Source organism: Hyla sarda, chromosome 6 (genome assembly GCF_029499605.1).
Source record: "Hyla sarda isolate aHylSar1 chromosome 6, aHylSar1.hap1, whole genome shotgun sequence".
In the NCBI taxonomy this organism is placed as follows: Eukaryota; Metazoa; Chordata; class Amphibia; order Anura; family Hylidae; genus Hyla; species Hyla sarda.
In genome coordinates, this window is record NC_079194.1 from 231,538,630 (window position 1) to 231,559,139 (window position 20,510).

Consider the following 20,510-nt stretch of genomic DNA (forward strand, 5'->3'; position numbering starts at 1 on the left):
AATGTTATTATAGTACTGTGCTGTCCCTCTTTCATATAAATGTTATTCTAGTATTGTGCTGTCCCTCTTTCACATAAATGTTATTCTAGTATTGTGCTGTCCCTCTTTCACATAAATGTTATTCTTGTATTGTGCTGTCCCTCTTTCACATAAATGTTATTATAGTACTGTGCTGTCCCTCTTTCACATAAATGTTATTATAGTACTGTGCTGTCCCTCTTTGTCATCTTATTATCATGCTCTGGAGCGGTGCAGGAGCTCCCAGCATCCCCCTGGTCAGGCAGTCGTCTCCACCATGTCTGTAGTGCCCGTTCACCACTGAGGGACACGAAGGACTGACCATTACGATTCCAGTCAGACAAGGACCTCAGCGGCCCGCCACCCCGTCGTCCTGCGGCTCCGCCCCCTGCCTGTAAGCCAATCAAAAGGCGGGCTGTTGTGCCTGTGATGTAATTTGCATATGAATGCGCCTCAGCCAATGAGAGCGGGCGGCCTCATTACCATGCACCTTGGCTCATTAGCATGTGGATCGGGCTGCGTGCGGCGCTAGGAGGGAGCGGAATGGCTGCAGCAGTTACATTGTATTCGTAGTGGATCCCGGGAGCAGCGGCGGAGCCTGTTGTTTGTTGGAGCGGTCGCCTGTGAGAGAAGTGCGGGCTCCGGGGGCAGCGCTATTGTCGCACCGTTCTGGACCGGAGGCTGCGGCTTCTGCTGGGGAGGATGATGAGCCGTCCCGGGTGGCTGTGGGCGCCGGGCGCCGTCCTTCTGCTGCTCTTCCTGGTCTCCCCTTCCTCAGGTGGGCCCAGCGGGGTCTCCTCGCCGCCCCCCTGCCCGGTGCCGTGCCGCTGTAACGCCGAGAGGGGAGTGGATTGCTCCGGGAGAGGACTGGTCGCGGTACCGGAGGGTCTGAGCGTCTTCACCAACATGCTGTAAGTACGGCAGGTTAGGGATAGGTGCACACTGGTGCTGGGGTCACACCATGCGGTTCTGCTGCGGTATGATGGAGATGTAGTGTGCCATACTGCGATTGGGAGAACTTTTGTGATGTAGAAGGAAACTGCAGAACTGGTGGCATTCTCTTCTATTGGGGTGACCTCCAAAATATCGCGCAATATAGATAGTCTGGAAGGATTGTGGCAGATGTCAATGTCTACTCCAGTGTTTCCCAACCAGGGTGCCTCCAGCTGTTGCAAAACTACAACTCCCAGCATGCCCAGACAGCCAAAGGCTAGTTTTGCACCAGCTGGAGGCACCCTGGTTGGGAAACACTGGTCTAATCAGTGGGTGCAGGGACTCCCAGAGATTCTTGTTGAAGGTCAGCGCATAGGAAAGTTGGGTGACATCTGCCATACACTGGTACATCCCAGGAGTTGGCATACAACAACCTACCGTTCTAGCCTGTACACATCATAAATACACATATATATTTCCTACACACATTATGCTCAACTTTTCCACTGACTTATTTTTTAGCAAAACCCAATCATCTCAGTTGTGGGGTCTCACAGTCTGCCATAGATCTGCTTAGTTCTAGATCAGTGTTTCCCAAGCAGGGTGCCTCCAGCTGTTGCAAAACTACAACTCCCAGTATGCCCGGACAGACTTTGGAGGCACCCTGGGTGGGAAACACTGGTCTAGATATCTGCCAAGTATAGTTGTTACTAACGTAAGGACAAATGTGGTATAAAGAATCATTTGTTTATTGACTGTTACTTGTAATAAAAGAAATACCCACTACATCATATTGGGGTGTGAATTAATGGGGGGGAGGGGGGCATCTTTAAGGTTTTCTCATTCCTTGGCCAGAAAGAACAGTGGTTACAAAGAATTTCTCTTGCTCTAGATCAGTGTTTCCCAACAAGGGTGCCTTCAGCTGTTGCAAAACTACAACTCCCAGCATGCTGGGAGTTGTAGTTTTGCAACAGCTGGAGGCACCCTGGTTGGGAAACACCGATCTAGATTGAAGGTCTTGACAGATTATAACCCAACTCCTGCTGTGCCTCATGGGGTACTTTAATCTACCGGACCTCCACTGACCTACTGTACCCTCCAAGTGACATTGACCTGCTGATTCTTGTAGAACCTTCCATGTTTATCCGACCTATTGTTTATCACTGGATACTATATCAGTAGTCTTTAACCTTCAGAGCAGACAGTGGCAAACTACAACTCCCAGCATGCCCTGACATCCCCATTGACTTGTTTAAGGGGTACTCTGGTGGAAAACTTATTTTTATTTTATATATTTTTTTTTAAATCAACTGGTGCCAGAAAGTTAAACATTTGGAAATTACTTCTATTAAAAAAAAAATCTTAATTCTTCCAGTACTTATTAGCTGCTGTATACTACAGAGGAAATTGTTTTCTTTTTGGAACACAGAGCTCTCTACTGGCATCACGAGCACAGTGCTCTCTGCTGACATCTCTGTCCATTTTAGGAACTGTCCAGAGCAGCATATGTTTGCTATGGGGATTTTCTCCTACTCTGGACAGAGATGTCAGCGCAGAGAGCACTGTGGCCGTGATGTCAGCAGAGAGCTCTGTGTTCCAAAAAGAAAATAATTTCTTCTGTAGTAGTAAGCAGCTAAGTACTGGAAGGATTAAGATTTTTAAATAGAAGTAATTTACAAATATGTTTAACTTCATGGCACCAGTTGATAATAAAAAAAAAAGAAATAATAATAAAAAAAAAGTTTTCCACCGGAGTACCCCTTTAAATTTGATTTGGTAATAGTCAATGAACATTTTGATTTGATCAGTGATACAGATGTTACAGTTCTGAATTGTTTATATTAAAATTGTAAACATGTTATGAAAATAAATAACACTTGTATTACCTGGTTGGAGGAAATCGCCATAAATAGCAAGTAACCAAAAAATATTATTCAGGGTTTTATTTATTAATTATTTTATTTGTTTTGTTTATTGTATTATTTATTATTCAGAATTGTTTTATTGTCATGTTTCAAATTGGTGAAGTTCTTGTTTGTGTCTGTGTGGCGCGCCCCCCCCCCCCCCCCCCAAACCTTCGAAGATGGGTGAGGGGCCCTAGTAATGTAGAACAGGAGGGGGTGTCAGATTGTTGAGTTACTTTTTGGTTCTGCTTTATTTTTTATTCATTTTTAGAGGCTGGTAAAAGTCTAAATATTTTTGGCCGGCTTGGATACCAAAAAATAAGTCTACAGATTGGCAATTATATTAGTTGTATAAACTCCAGAATAGGTTAAAAATGTTTACGTTCTTTTGACTCTTTTCTTAGAGTGCGTTCACACGGCCGTCTGTCCCCGTTTCTTTATCCCCTTTTCGATTCCGTTCTTGCAGGCTGTAAACGGATATAAAAACTGTTTTTAAAAAAATGCCATTTAGGTCAATGGGATTTTTTTAAATTAATTTTTTTAATTTTTTCTTCAAAATAAAGTTTTTATTGAAGATTTTAAAAAATAAACAAAGTACCGAAGCGATTATTAACGTAAGGCAACATAATGGGCGCACGGGCACCGTATGACATGTCATAGGTAAAGGTATTGGAGACAAGAATCGAAGAAGGAACACAATTAAAGGGGTATTCCAGGAAAAACCTTTTTTTTTTTTTTTTTAATTCATTTTTTTATAGATCAACTGGCTCCAGAAAGTTAAACAGATTTGTAAATTACTTCTATAAAAAAAATCTTAATCCTTTCAATAATTATCAGCTGCTGAAGCTGAGTTGTTGTTTTCTGTCTGACAACAGTGCTCTCTGCTGACATCTCTGCTTGTCTCGGGAACTGCACAGAGTAGAAGAGGTTTGCTATGGGGATTTGCTTCTAAAATGGGCGGTTCCCGAGACACGTGTCATCAGAGAGCACTTGGGGCGCGTTCACACGTCGGAATTCTCGCGGATGAATTCCGCGAGCGAAGCTTCCGCCTGGCGGCCGCCGCCGAAGACGCTTCGGCGCTAGGGCCGTGGGGCACTGAGCCATCACTATTGACGGCTATGCAGTGCTCGCGGAATCCGAGCAAAGAATGAGCATGTTCTTTCTTTGCGCGGAACACTTTCAGCGGCGGAAATGTCCGCCGCTGAAATTCCGCAGTGTGAACGGGTCTCGCGGAAACCCGTTCGCACTAATGTTAAAGTTCACACTGCGGAATTCCGCCCGGGAACTTAGACAGAAAATAACTCATCTTCAGAAGCTCATAAGTGCTGAAAGGATGAAGATTTTTTTTTTTATAGAATTAATTTACAAATCTGTTTAACTTTCTGGAGCCAGTTGATTTATAAAAAAAAAAAAAAAATTTTTCCTGGATAATCCCTTTAACTTCTGATTGAATGTATCGTACTGAGCAGAACACTGATATACTAATGCAGTGGTCTTCAAACTGTGGCCCTCCAGATTTTGCAAAACTACAATTCCCAGCATGCCCGGACAGCCGTTGGCTGTCCGGCCATGCTGGGAGTTGTAGTTTTGCAACATCTGGAGGGCCACAGTTTGAAGACCGCTGTACTAATGTAACCAAATGAACCTATCCATTCTGCAATGGAGGCCCCGGTAGATCCAAGGGGTGAATGGAAAGGGGGGGGGGGGGGGGAGAAGGGTAAAGGGAGAGAGGTACTTTACAGGGGGGGAAGAAGAAGTAGGAGCAGAGAGAATGAAGAGACACAGGCGTGTAAAAGAGTAGGCTCCCTCCAGCGCGGCGGGCCGATACTGAATGAAAGGGTAGTCAATGGGATCCGTTTGTACCCGTCTGCACTCATTTCCGTTTCTATGGCGGCAGAGATGCTGTAATTTTTCTTCCGTCAAAAAAAAATGGATACAGTAAATTTTTACGTCGAAGTCTATGGAAAACGGATGACCCTTTAATGTCGTCTGTTTGCGTCCGTTTTCACTTCTGAGCATGCTCAGAACGAAAAAAATATATATATTTTTGGGGGGTTTATTAACTGAACAATAACGGATACAAACGGATAACATAACTTTTTAAAGTCCGACGGGACGGGTCTAGACGGCCGTGTAAACGCAGCCTTATGGTCTATTCACACGTACAGTATTCTGTGCAGGATTTCAAGCTGTGTTCAGTTTACATTGAAATCTGCAGCAAAAAATCCTGCGCATAAAATCTGCACAGAATACTGTACATGTGAATAGACCATTAAGATGTGACGTTTTTTTTATTTGTTTAGTTTGTTTTGGTTTTGTTCATGAGTTAGATGACAGTCCATATGCTTGGCATAATACTTCTTACTAGACCAGTATTTCCCAACCAGTGTGCCTCCAGCTGTTGCAAAACTAAAATTCCCTGCATTCCCAGACAGCCTTTGTAGTTTTGCAACAGCTGGAGGCACACTGGTTGGGGAAAACTTCACCAGGGTGTTAAAGGGGGTTATCCAGGAAAAAAATTGTTTTTATAGATCAACTGGCTCCAGAAAGTTAAACAGATTTGTAAATTACTTCTATTAAAAAATCTTAATCCTTTCAGTACTTAGGAGCTTCTGAAGTTAAGGTTGTTCTTTTCTAAGTGCTCTCTGATGACACGTGTCTCGGGAACCGCCCAGTTTAGAAGCAAATACCCATAGCAAACCTCTTCTTAACTGGGCGGTTCCCGAGACAGGTGTCATCAGAGAGCACTTGGACAGAAAAGAACAACCTTAACTTCAGAAGCTCATAAGTACTGAAAGGATAACATTTTTTTAATAGAAGTAACTTACAAATCTGTTTAAGTTTCTGGAGCCAGTTGATATATAAAAAAAAGTTTTTTCCTGGATAACCCCTTTAAGCACATAACTTGTTAGTCATTGATATGCGCTCATGCCTCAGTTCCTTTATAACTATACACAGGCATGCAGTCAAGAAATCTGGAAAAGCTGGGTGGTAGTTCCGGAGGTAGCAATAGTTGTAGTCAGACATATGTACAATGTGTCGCCTATATATACTTTTGTTTTGATATTTGCAGAATGTCAGGTTCACAGTGTGAATTGTCTTTATTTTTTTTCTCTCAATTTTTTTGTGCTTTTGACATTAAGTATATTGACCCAACATTAACATTTAATGGGTATTTTTTGTGGGACAGGGCAGCGCACCGTCCCTGTTGTAGGTTGTAGCTGTGCCTTTAAGAGCAGGCTGCAGAGATTGAGACATGACAAGGCTTTCTCTAGAACACAATATTGTTGAAGTCCTTCTGCAATTACCCCCAGTGACCCCACTTCCCACCCGCTCGCTGAGCTGTGCAGGTGGCTACTTTAGTCCTGTAGATCCCCAGTGGATGAGATCCTGTCGAATTTTAGAGGCCAGCTGGACCGCTCCGGGGGCCAGTGACCCAGCAAAAAGAGCTTTTATAGACGTCGATCGTAAATGACCTAAAACCCTTTAACGTGCATTGGTTACCTGACTCTTGGAATTTGTCCCATTTCCTCATATATAGAGGCATGTAAAGGTTTCATCTGTTTTAGCAGCTAATTTGTCAAAATGAATGAAGGAAAAGTGAAGCCCTGTTCACATTATACTTGTATCGCATCCACATACTGTCACCATTTTCTGCGGTAAAGTTGACCTGCAGTGTAGATTTTTAAATACTTACTGTGGGTTTTATCTGTATCAGACTAATGTTGGTGTATCCCTCTAAAATCAGCTTAAAGGGGTACTCAGTTAAACAGATTTTTAAATTACTTCTATTAAAAAATCTTAATCCTTCCAGTACTTTTTAGGGGCTGTATACTAATGAGAAATCCAAAAAAGAAATGCATTTCCTCTGATGTCATGACCACAGTGCTCTCTGCTGTCCATTTTAGGAACTGTCCAGAGCAGCATATGTTTGCTATGGGGATTTTCTCCTGCTCTGGACAGTTCCTAAAATGGTCAGCAGAGAGCACTGTGGGCATGACATCAGAGGAAATGCATTTCTCTTTTGGATTTCTCTTTCGTATATACAGCCCCTAAAAGGTACTGGAAGGATTGTGCTTTTTTTAATTGAAGTGATTTACAAATCTGTTTAACTTTCTGGCACCAGTTGATTTAAAAATAAAAAATAAAAAATTGGTTGTCCAAGCATGCTGGGGATTGTAGTTTTGCAATATCTGGAGGTAGACAATTTAGAGACCACTAATCTAGTGTCTAAAGGTGGCCTCCGGTTTGTCCCTTTAAAAGCAGATGTTGCATTTTGGCATGCATCTTCCCTAAGCATGCATACCTATGGGACAGTGTTTCCCAACCAGGGTGCCTCCAGCTGTTGCAAAACTACAACCCCCAGCATGCCCGGACAGCCTTTGACTGTCCGGGCATGCTGGGAGTTGTAGTTTTGAAACACTGCTATGGGGAATTGGGAGAATAGGTTTAGGCCAGACTATTTTGCGACTGGTATGTATCACCCTCTTTTTAAGGAGTACTCCGGACACTTATTTTTATATATATATATATATATATATATATATATATATATATATATATATATACAAAGGACTTTGCACACATTAACACATTATATTACGAGCCAGTTGAAAGAATAAAGCCAGTTGAAAGAATAAAAAAAAAAAATTATATATATATATATATATATATTATTTATATATATATATATATATATTTTTTTTTTTTTTTATTCTCTCAACTGGCTCCAGAAAGTTAAACAGATTTGTAAATTACTTCTATTAAAAAATCGTAATCCTTTCAGTACTTATGAGCTTCTGAAGTTGAGTTGTTCTTTTCTAAGTGCTCTCTGACACCTGTCTCGGGAACTGCCCAGTTTAGAAGCAAATCCCCATAGCAAACCACTTCTACTCTGTGCAGTTCTTGAGACAAGCAGAGATGTCAACAGAGAGCACTGTTGCCAGACAGAAAACCACAACTCAACTTCAGCAGCTGATAATTATTGAAAGGATTAAGATTTTTTAATAGAAGTAATTTACAAATCTGTTTCTTTCTGGAGCCAGTTGATATAAAAAAATTTTTTTTCCCTGGAATACCCCTTTAAGTAAACTGGTGCCAGAAAGTTAAACAGATTTGTAAATCCTTCCAGTACTTATCAGCTGCTGTATGATCCACAGGAAGTTCTTTTCATTTTAAATTTTCTTTCTGTCTGACCACAGTGCTCTCTGCTGACTCCTCTGTCCATAACAGGAACTGTCCAGAGCAGGAGAGGTTTTCTATGGGGATTTGTTACTACTTTGGACAGTTCATAAAATGGACAGAGGTGTCAGCAGAGAGCACTGTGGTCAGACAGAAAGGAAATTCAAAATGAAAAAAAAACCTTCCTGTGGATCATACAGCAGCTAAGTACTGGAAGAATTAAGATTTTTTAATAGAAGTCATTTACAAATCTGTTTTAAATTTAAGTGGAGTACCCCTTTTAAATGTGTTTTTTTGTCCTGTCCACAGTGCTCTCTGCTGACACCTGATGCCCATATCAGGAACTGTTCAGAGCAGGAGAAAATCCCCACAGCAAACCTATGTTGCTCTGGACAGTTCCTGACACGGACAGGGTGTCGGCAGAGAGCACTGTGGACAAGACAAAAATGAAATTCAAAAAGAATAGAATTTCCTCTGTAGCATACAGCTGCTAATAAGTACTGGAAGGATTAAGATTTCTATATAGAAGTAATTTACAAATCTGTTTAACTTTCTGGCACCAGTTCATAAAAAAAAAAGAAGCTTTCCACTGGAGTACCCCTTTAAGTTCTGTAGATCAGACAGTCTAAGGATCAGCTCACATCTGTTCAGAGCCTCCGTTGCAGATTCCATCGTATTTGACATTATTTAGCGCCATTCTTCCTGTAGCATTCTGATGCTATGCTGGGACAGAAAACCGGTATAGATCCAGGTGTGAACGCAGACTTCTGCCTGTTCAGTCAGTACAACAATGTTTCCCAATCAGGGTGCCTCCAGCTGTTGCAAAACGACCACTCCCAGCATGCTCGGACAGCCAACGGCTGTCCGGGCATGCTGTGAGTTGTCGTTTTGCAACAGCTGGAGGCACCTTGATTGGGAAACACTGCAGTAGAATAAGGTCTAGGGAAATATCGTTCCACAACTGTTGAGCTACAGGGGGGTCTGTGAAGGAGTCTAATTTGACAAGCAATTTATTACCATGACACTTTCTCCAGGCACTTCTATCTCCTGTGTCAGTTCAGTTCCTCCAGTACTGTAGACGCGCACCTACAAACATTTCCCTAAATTTAGGTAATATATGCACAACCCTTAAAGGGGTATGTAAAGGAAAAAACTTTTATTTATTTAGATATATATATATATATATCTCCATCTCTATCTCTATATCAACTGGCTCCAGAAAGTTAAACAGATGATTTGTAAATTACTTCTATTAAAACATCTTAATCCTTTCAGTACTTATGAGCTTCTGAAGTTAAGTTTGTTCTTTTCTGTCTAAATCCTCTCTGATGACACGTCTCTGGAAACGCCCAGTTTAGAAGAGGTTTGCTATGGGGATTTGCTTCTAAACTGGGCGGTTCCCGAGACAGGTGTCATCAGAGATGATTTAGACAGAAAAGAACAACCTTAACTTCAGAAGCTCATAAGTACTGAAAGGATTAAGATGTTTTAATAGAAGTAATTTACAAATCTGTTTAACTTTCTGGAGCTAGTTGATATATAAAAGTGTTTTCCTGGAATACCCCTTTAATATATTCGGTTGTCACTTACAATTCCACCATAGCTACTGCTGTCCCCAGTTCTATAGATGGTGCATGGTGTCCCCAACTGAACTATATGGGGTTCAGAGAGTTTTATTACAGCAGATTCTCTAGTGAGGAATTGTATCAACGTAATGCTGCATTTTTATGCCCTTTGGCTGTTCAGGCATTCTGGGAGTTGTAGTTTTGCAACAGCTGGAGGCACCCTGGATGGGAAACACTGGTCTAGATATCTGCCAAGTATAGTTGTTACTAACGTAAGGACAAATGTGGTATAAAGAATCATTTGTTTATTGACTGTTACTTGTAATAAAAGAAATACCCACTACATCATATTGGGGTGTGAGTTAATGGGGGGGAGGGGGGCATCTTTAAGGTTCTCTCATTCCTTGGCCAGAAAGAACAGTGGTTACAAAGAATTTCTCTTGCTCTAGACCAGTGTTTCCCAACCAGGGTGCCTCCAGCTGTTGCAAAACTACAACTCCCAGCATTCCTGGACAGCCTTTCTCACAGGGACAGAGGTGTCAGCAGAGAGCACTGTGGTCAGCCGGAAAGGAAATTTCTAAAAGAAAAGAACTCTGTAGTAAACAGCAGCTGATAAATACTTGAAGGATTAAGATTTTAAATAGAAGTAATCTACAAATCTGCTTAACTTTCTGGCATCAGTTGATTGATTGGTTTTCCACCGGGGTACCCGTTTAAGGGTGCGTTCACACACTATTTGTTTTTGCGGCTTTTACACCACGTATTTGAAAGGGGGCGGGCTCTTCTCGGCTGTCCGCGGCAGTTTTTCCACAGAGGAATTTACGCTGCGGAAAATCCACCGCAAGCCCCATTGAAGTCAGTAGGGACTGCGGCGGAAAATCCGCCGCAGTGTAAACTCCGCCACGGAAAATCTGCTACGGACTGCCGAGAAGAGCCCGCCCACTTTCAAATACGCATCGGAAATCCCGCAAAAACAAATAGCGTGTGAACGCACCCTAAAGTGTCAATTCTTCAGTTGTCTTATTATGACCGGAGAAGCTCCTAGTTAAAGGGGTATTCCAGGAAAAAACTTTTTTTTTTTTTAAATAAATATATATATATATATATAAATAAACTGGCTCCAGAAAGATAAACAGATTTGTAAATTACTTCTATTAAACAATCTTAATCCTTTCAATAATTATCAGCTGCTGAAGCTGAGTTGTTCTATTCTGTCTGGCAACAGTGCTCTCTGCTGACATCTCTGCTTGTCTCGGGACCTGCACAGAGTAGAAGAGGTTTGCTATGGAGATTTGCTTCTACACTGGGCGGTTCCCGAGACATGTGTCATCAGAGAACACTTAGACAGAAAAGAACAACTCAACTTCAGAAGCTCATAAGTACTGAAAGGATTGAGATTTTTTAATAGAAGTAATTTACAAATCTGTTTAACTTTCTGGAGCCAGTTGATATATGAAACATTTTCCCTGGATAACCCCTTTTAAAGGAATGGTTTGTAGATGGAGTGTATGAAATACTGACCTTGAGTGAGGGAAAACGTTATCGCTGGAAGCTCTTATCTGCACTATATACAAGATCCTTGGAGAAAGCTTCGGTATTGAGCCGTCATGGTCAGCTGTCTTCTATACCCCACCTTATAAATGAAATCCGTATGAGTTTTTGTTCCATGCTCCAGATGTGATGCAGGTCACCAGTTTGGCAGGATTATTTTATCCCTTTGCTCTCCAGTACTAGCTGCCGTCATCATTATCCTGTGGTTTTTGCTCTTTTCATGTACATCGGGTCTATGCAGCGCAGTAAGCTCAGACTCTATTACATAGAAACCTAAATTTATGTTGCAATTTTTATGATTTTTTAATGAAGCTATGGATTTAGCTGCACAAAAGATGGCTCCATGGACTCTGTAATTGGGTAGAAAGTCACCTGGCTCGGTTATTGGCGGCTTGTACTTTTGTGTCTAATGCAGTGTTTCCCAATCACAGTGCCTCCAGCTGTTGCAAACCTACATCTCTCAGCATGCCCGGACAGCCAAAGGCTGTCCGGGCATGCTGGGAGTTGTAGTTTTGCAGCAGCTGGAGACACCCTGGTTAGGAAACACTGGTTTAATGGCTAGAAACTGCATCAAAATCGTAGTTGTTTTGGTATAATCTTTGTTTGATTTGACTAAAATATGGAGTCACCAACATGGCATCCCACTATAATCCCAAAATTGGTGACCGGAATCCTTGTTCTGTAGTTGATTCATCTCCCTTGGACTATCCTTAAAGGGGTACTCCGCTGCTCAGTGTTTGGAACAAACTGTTCTGAACGCTGGAGCCGCAGCGGGAGCTCGTGACTCCATATCCCCGCCCCCTCAATGCAAGTCTATGGGAGGGGTCATGTCATGGGCTCCAGTATTCGTAACAGAGCAGCGGAGTACCCCTTTAATGATTTACAGTACCGTCCGCCATCTTGTCGAGGACTGTTGTTTTCTAAGAAATTGTTGATTCCTGAAAGACAGTCACAATTCTCATTGTATTTTGAACAGTGAAAGCCGGAGTGAGCAGTTATTACCAAATCCACAGGTGCCTCGCCCGTGATATTTCCATATCTAGTCTAAAATATGTTGTGTAAACGTTCTCTTAAAGAGGTTATCCAGGGATAGAAAAACAGAGCTAATTTCATCCAAGAAACAGCACCACCTCTGTCGTCAGGCTGTGTGATGTATTGCAGCTCAGTTCCATTAAAGGAGTACACCCCTGGAAAACATTATATATAATTATTATTATTTTTTTTTTTTTTTAACTGGTGCCAGAAAGTTAAACAGATTTGTAAATTACTTATTTTTAAAAATCTTAATCCTTTCATTACTTATCAGCTGCTTTATGCTTCATAGGAAGTTTTTCTTTTTGAATTTCCTTTCTGTCTGACCACAGTGCTCTCTGCTGACACCTCTGTCCATTTTAGGAACTGCTGGCGTTCCCCTGTTTGGCATTCAGAGATAATGGATGCCGGATGCTACACAACTGACGTTGCGTAGTGATTTAGGGTACGTTCAGATTTTTTAGTGGGTTTTCCGCTGCACATTTGAAAGTGGGCGGGCTCTTCTCGGCTGTCCGCAGCAGATTTTCCACGGCGGAATTTTTTGCTGCGGAAAATCCGCCACAGTCCCTACTGACTTCAATGGGGCTTGTGGCGGATTTTCCGCAGTGTACATTCCGCCGCGGAAAATCTTCTACGGACAGCCGAGAAGAGCCCGCCCACTTTCAAATGTGCAGCGGAAAACCCACTAAAAAATCTGCGCATGTGAACGTACCCTTAGGCTGGGATTACGTATGCCGGACATATATAAACCTAGCCTAATAGAGGGCGCTTTATATAAACCTTTGCAGAGGAAATGTTCTCCAGTTGCCTATAGCAACCAATCAGAGTGCTGCTTTAATTATTTAGAGGTCTTTTTAAAAATGAAAGAAGCAATCTGATTGGTTGCTATGGGCGACTTGTCAGCTTTTCCTCTGCACAGGTTTTGATAAATCTTCCCCATTGTGTATGATTAAGTCCTATGTATTCATGGGGAGCTGCTATTTCTACAAAAGCCCTTTTGGATAGGTTAGAAGTGTGATAGTTGGCACCCCCTGACCTCTGTTACAGTACCCCTATTCTTGTGAACGGTGGGGTTCCAGCAGTTGTCCCTACTGATCAGGTACTTATCACGTCTCCTGTAAAACCTTGTACAGTTCCTTTACTTTGGGTTTGTTCGTACTCTTTACCTTGTGTGGTCTTGGCTTAAGCTCGGTATGTTTTTTGTTATCTAAATTCTCGTGACCTGCCATATTGATTCCTCCTATTGGCTGGTTAGTTTATCCTGCACTTTTCTTACAATGGCGATGGCTTTAGCACCTGGGATTTTGTGGCTTTTCTAAAAGCCTCAGCAACAAAAGGCCGATGCAGGGAGACCTTATGTAAGTGCCGGTGTGTCCTACTGAACACTGTATATCTTGGCCATTTCTCAGACTTGGTTGAGGAATTTCAAGGTAAACAAGCAAGAAGCAACAAGTCGGGACACTGGGAATATCTGAAAATGCCGATTGACATCAATGTGCACCGGGAGACTGAACGAACTTGGTTATTTAGTCTCTTGCTTTCATCTTTCTTTCTTTTATTTTTCCTGTGGTTTTTGTCTTTAGTCGTAAGTTACGAAGAAGGTAAATGCTGGGATCCCGCTACAAAAGGCTCATGTATTCAGCTGGGCTTTCTAGGAATTGGAGGAGAGATTCCCTCCTCCCCTAAAATCCACATAAAATGCCCATTATATAGAAGTCCTACCTCCATTGTCTGCCAATTTTAATAGAAGTCATTTCAGCCATTTTTTCCCCCTGTTATCTGTGTATGGGAGAGCGGGGTAACAGACAATTTGGATGGGTAATAAGTATCTGAACACTGGGACTCCCTGTAATCATTAGAGCTAGGGGGTCCTTATCCCCTGTGTAAATGGAATGGCGGTCGAGCATGTGTGCTACTACTCCTTTCACTTACAGGACTGTAGAAGATAGCCTGGTGCTATATTTGACTATCTCTGTCAGTCCTATAGACAAGGGGCAGCATGCATGCGTCACTGCTAAATTCATATGGGGGGTTAAGGGACACTAGTTCTTATGATCAGTTGGGGTCCGAGCAGTTCGAAGACCCTACCGATCAGAATCTTGCTATCTTGTATTAAAGGGGTACTCCGGTGGAAAACTTATTATTTTTTTTTTTAATCAACTGATGCCAGAAAGTTAAACAGATTTGTAAATTACTTCTATTAAAAAAATCTTACTCCTTCCAGTACTTATTAGCTGCTGAATACTACAGCAGAAATTCTTTTCTTTTTGAAACACAGAGCTCTCTGCTGACCTCACGAGCACCGTGCTCTCTGCTGACATCTCTGTCCATTTTAGGAACTGTCCAGAGCAGCATATGTTTGCTATGGGGATTTTCTCCTACTCTGGACAGTTCCTAAAATGGACAGAGATGTCAGCAGAGAGCACAGTGTCAGCAGAGAGCTCTGTGTTCCAAAAAGAAAATAATTTCCTCTGTAGTATTCAGCAGCTAATAAGTACAGGAAGGATTAAGATATTTTAATAGAAGTAATTTACAAATCTGTTTAACTTTCTGGCACCAGTTGATTTAAAAAAAAAAAAAGGTTTTCACTGTAGTACCCCTTTAACCCGTTTGTGGTTGTCTGCTATAATGTGGCGTGTAGCTTTTATTTTCTGTTTTAGGATCCAGAATATTTGATAATCTGGAACCTATTGAATTCCATGGATCAATATTTTATGTAAATCGATAATAATAATAATACTTTATTTTTATTTTCAGTATTTATTATAAAGTATTTATTATTTGGTGTTCTGTGAGCCCCAGCTATACAACTCTAGACAAATTCATTGTAAGACCTGGTTCTCCTCACACAAAGGTGCAAGTTTACAATTGTGTGTAAATGACTGATCTTGCGTCACCTGTTGTGTTTTGTAATAGAAGTCAAACAATGGGGTGCAAGATGCCATGCAGAAGTTTATGCAACCGCTACTATGCCAGAGGCAGACTTGCCACCCAGGTGTTAGACCTTTCTGGCACGGATTAGATTCAATTCTTCAAATGGTTTTGTCGTTTCCCTTCCATTGCTCCCAGCCGCATTTGATTCTTTGGTCTCTAGACGTGACCGGTCCGTTTTATGGGCGGCCATTTGGCACCTCCCTTCTTGGAAAGGATGGAGAGGGCTTCAACTTAGATGCCAAATGTCCAGTTTGATGCCTGCAGCAGTGGTAGGGGGGTGTTAGTTTTGCATGACTTGATAAGGGAGGGTTCACACCACGATTTTTCTATACAGTTTTTGGATACGGTTTAAAAAAAAAGTATGCAACCGGACATAATTTCTCAAACCATATACGGTTTTCAACCGTATACAGATAAGACTTTGTACACACGTTTTGATACAGTTTAGTCAGGTTTTGAGGAATCGTGTTTATTTTTTTTGGTTTTTTTTTATCAAAAAACTGTTGCAAAAACAGAAGAAGATTAAAAAGTGTGTTTTCTAGAAAACTCCTGTCTCTGGCATTGTAGGATGGCATATTCACTTTAATAGGAACAAGCTGCCTGACATTTGCGCAGTTCCACCATGCTAGCGCAGTTTATGATAAATTCCCCCATTGTGTTTTGGCTGCACATCATGGGTGTTCCCTAACATATGCCTCAGATATATTCCACTGTAAAAAAAAAAAAAAAAATCTATCTATCTATCTATCTATCTATCTATATATATATATATATCTCTATATATATCAGGTAAATTTAATCGGAAATTCTGCCATGTTAACATATCCTCAGAGTGTAACTGGAATGGATTTTGGTTTATTGGCGTCCCATCTGTTGCCTAAATCAGCGCTTTCTCAGTACATGAAGAAATCCACCAATACTAAGGGCTCGTTCACACTACAGACATTCCGCTTAAAATTTCCAAGAGTAAATTCTGGGTGGATTCCACTTGCCTCAGCCTCCAGTCGATCTCAATGGGAGGATCAGATGTCAGATCACATGTCGGAAGTTCTGTAGCGGAAGGAATTCTATTCCGCCAAGAGAATGAAAATGTTTATTCTTTTGGCGGAATCTGCCTGGAAAAGCCCATTAGCCAATGGGACTTTGAATTTCAAGGGGTTAATTTCACAAACTATGTTCTATATGCTAGATCTCCACACTGAACACAATTAAAGGGGCACTCTGGTGAAAAACTATTTTTTATTTTTTTAAATCAACTGGTGCCAGAAAGTTAAACAGATTTGTAAATTACTTCTATTAAAAAAATCTTAATCCTTCCTGTACTTATTACCTGGAATACAGAGCTGTCTGCTGACATCATGAGCACAGTGCTCTCTGCTGACATCTCTGTCCATTTTAGGAACTGTCCAGAGCAGCATATGTTTGCTATGGGGATTTCCTTTTACTCTGGACAGTTCCTAAAATGGACAGAGATGTCAGCAGAGAGCTCTGTGTTTCAAACGGAAAATAATTTCCACTGTAGTATTTAGCAGCTAATAAGTACAGGAAGGATTAAGATTTTTTAATAGGAGTAATTTACAAATCTGTTTAACTTTCTGGCACCAGTTGATTTAAAAAAAAAAAAAAAAAAAAAAATTTGTTTTTCACCCTTTAACTTCTGATTGGATGTATCGTACTGAGCAGAACACTGATATACTAATGCAGTGGTCTTCAAACTGTGGCCCTCCAGATGTTGCAAAACTACAATTCCCAGCATGCCCGGACAGCCGTTGGCTGTCCGGCCATGCTGGGAGTTGTAGTTTTGCAACATCTGGAGGGCCACAGTTTGGAGACCACTGATGTATACAGTCCTAGCAGTTTCTGCTGTTAGTGTCCCTATATACAGGTATATAGGATGTGTTGTGTGTAGCGCACTATTCTACTACTCTCTGTACTCTTTTATGTTGAGCGAGATTAGGAACCTTTTGAACTCTATAGTACCTGTTGTTGTGTTTTGTGTCATAGTAAATTGTCGCTTTAATCTTTGCCCATAACAGGTGTAGATGTGATCGGGGAAGGTGCGGGCACCTCTGTACAGGGATGGCTCAGGGCGGGGGACACTGCTTTGTTGGATTAAAGCCTTCTTACAGTTGGTTGATGTGGACATTGTCTAATAATCTTGTCTCTTTTTCTTCTATATTGTATTTGATGTGTGTCGCTATGTCGGAGTTATTTACTCCGGTGAGAATTACCTTATGTGAATTAAGGAGGTTCAAAGAGATGCGTACACTGCCTATCATGGTTAGAAACTAGTGTAGAGCAGTCATCATTGGTAACCAATTGTATGATGCACACGGGGTGTGTGTGTGTGTGTGTGTGTGTGTGTATATGTATGTATATATATATATATATATATATATATATATATATATATATATATATATATATATATATATATATATATATATATATATATATATATTAGTGAATTCTCCATCTATTGTCTTAACCCCTGCATATTTGTGAGATGTAACCTGTGTCTTCTGCTTGTGAGCTTTGATTTGGACTTGATAAAGGGAGGAATCCCGAAAGCTTCTCTACAAAATTCTTAGTCCAATAAAAAAGGAATAATTTATTTCCCTCTCCCTCTCCCCACATTATACACATATCTGTGTGTTTACATCTGAATCTAAATGTTTTTTTTTCTATTTTATTTTTTAATTTTATTTTTTGCTCGAATACATTAAAAGTGAAAATTGAAGGGAAATCCACTAGCTGATAATGTTGCTACTCATTCAAGTCAATAGAGGGGATTGGATTACGTGTGAACATTCCCTTCTAGGTAAAATCTACAGCTATGTCTGCATGTGACCTGCAGGTTTGTGGTGGACAACAAAACACCAGAACCCACACTATATGCCCCAAAAATGTATATAAATATAAAAGTGCACACCATTGTCTGCGTGTGACAATGTCTGATTAATTATTTAAATATTTATTTCTTACAGTTGTATCTCATTGTTGCCGTCCCATTCACCTAAGATGCTGTTTGTGTTCTCTTTATCCCCCCAATAGCATTTTGGTTACAGTGAATGCTTTGACCCAGCGCCTCAGTAGGAGGCTTATGTAGCTTTACATTTAAGAGAGATGTTGTTGACAAAGCAAACATATGGGATATTTCATTGCTGCCCATACTGGCAGTGTGTGGGACTGGACGGAAAGGCATTCAGCAATATATTGGTTATCTCTAAATTTCATTACAAGGGCTCCTGGACTATGCAGAATATATATATATATATATATATATATATATATATATATATATATATATATATATATATATATATATATTAGTGTGTGTGTATATAATCTGTTTTTATAGTAGTGTGTGTTTAGAATACACATTTGGAGGTTTTTTGTATATTACTTTATGGATGATCTTCTAGTGGCAAGGTCAATAACCTCTTTTGTAATTCCCTACAGTGAATGGATACATTGAAGGAGGTGGATAGCAGTCATGTGATTGTGCTCCCCTCTTGAGTACCCCCATCTATTGTGCAGAGCAGCTACAAAAAGCATCTGACTCCAGCAGACTTGTCCCATTGATTTAATAAGAAACAATGTAATGTTTTACAGTATTTAAGGAAAATGAGCGGCACTCACCATGACAATTCTCCAGCTTTTATTTATGTAAGACTCGTGGGGACATACAGGACAGCAGGAACAAACTGGATACAGCATTCGCTTAATTCACTTCTTCCTGATAAGTGGGAGAAGCACAAAAGACATTGTACCCAGATTGCCATCCTGGGTGTCCTCCACAAGTGTTACTTTGATAAAAGCTGGAGACTTGTCCTGGTGAGTGCCGCTCATTTTCCTTTTAATATTGTATTGGCCAAGTGCTACACGAGTGTGGGAGCAGAGCACCCTGTAAGGAGGTTCCTGGAGTCCCACTCGCAGTGAAAGAAGAGACTAGTGGTTTTCCTTATAAAATAAAATAAAAACAGCTGATGTGAACCCAGCCTCAAGAATGTTCTTTTCTAATAATAAATAATGGTTATAACAACATATTATTCCTAACGTGTTTAAGGCGGTGATCGCCCAGCGGAAATTCCGTGTGGACTTCAGCTTGGAATGTCCGCACAGAATTTCCACTCCAGCAGAGTCCCGTTGAATTCAACGGGATTCTGCAGCTCTGTGCACATAACGGAATTTCCGTGCCAGATGTTTCCAGCACGGAAATTCCTTTCTCCATGTCCACACAAAGAATGAACACATTCTTTGTGCGGACTCCCCACGGAATGCATTAACATTTATGCGATGGTGCATTCTGCCGGCGGCCCGTACTGGACGTGATATCCACACAGATATTTTCTGTGCGGACAGTCTGCCGTGTGAACGCGGCCTAAGGGTATGTTAACATAATAAAATTTCCGTGCAGAATTCCGCACAGAGATTCCGCAGCAGCAGAATCCCATTGACATCAATAGGATTCTGCTGCGCTGTGCACACAGAGGAATTTCCGCAGTAGATGTTTCGCAGAAAGGATAGACTTTAGACTATAGTCTATTCTTTCTACAGAGTCTACATGAAAATGCATTGCCTTCTATGAGGCAGCGCATTTCCGAGTGGTCCTAGTGCGGGCAAAACATGCTCTGCTGTCAGGGTAATGTCTGCACGGAAGTTTTCCCTGCACACATTCTCCCATGTGAACTTGGTTTTAAGTTTTGGAACCCCAAGTGATCAGGTGTTGGTTCTGTCATAATAATGCGCTACCTGTCTTTGCTTTTTCAGTCCAAGTCAGGCTGGGTTCACATCGCGTTTTAGGTAATACTGGACCGCATACGGCTGGGGGGAGTTAAAACCGTATGCGGCCCGTATGTAATGTATTCCAATGAGCCGACCGGAGTGAAACCCTGATTCCGGTCGGCTCATTTTTGCCCCGTATGCGGTTTTCCCACCAGACATAAAACTGTGGTCCGGTGGGAAAACGTCATGCGGGTCAAAAAATGAGCCGACTGAATCAGCGTTTCACTCCGGTCGGCTCATTGGAATACATTACATACGGGCCGCATACGGTTTTAACTTCCCCCAGCCGTATGCGGTCCAGTAGTACCTAAAACGTGATGTGAACCCAGCCTGGAGGGATACGGGAGCGCCCGGATTTAGCTCCACCAGCCGTATGCGGTCCTAAAACGTGATGTGAACCCAGCCTCAGACTGGGTCTTCTTTGACCTCAATCCAGCTCCTCCCTCCCCCACTCCGTCAATTGTCACCTTTTAAGGCTTGTGTACTGCTATTAGTATTGTCACTCTGTGTCAATGTCATGTCCAGTATGTTGCCAAACATGTGAAAGTAATTTTGCGGTGGGAACTGTAGCATATGGCCGCAGGGTGCACTCTGATATTTGCTT

The 20,510-nt window shown here is 41.4% G+C and overlaps 1 protein-coding gene across 1 annotated transcript in view; it reads left to right on the top strand.

Moving 5' to 3' along the window:
- Positions 1-541: 541 nt before the first annotated feature.
- The window catches only part of LGR4 (leucine rich repeat containing G protein-coupled receptor 4), a 100,354-nt gene continuing 80,385 nt past the window's right edge, over positions 542-20,510 (top strand). Inside the window, exon 1 of the mRNA XM_056526690.1 lies at positions 542-929. Within this exon, the coding sequence (XP_056382665.1) occupies positions 721-929 (209 nt within the window). The 5' untranslated portion in view covers positions 542-720. The remainder of the gene's footprint in view (positions 930-20,510) is intronic.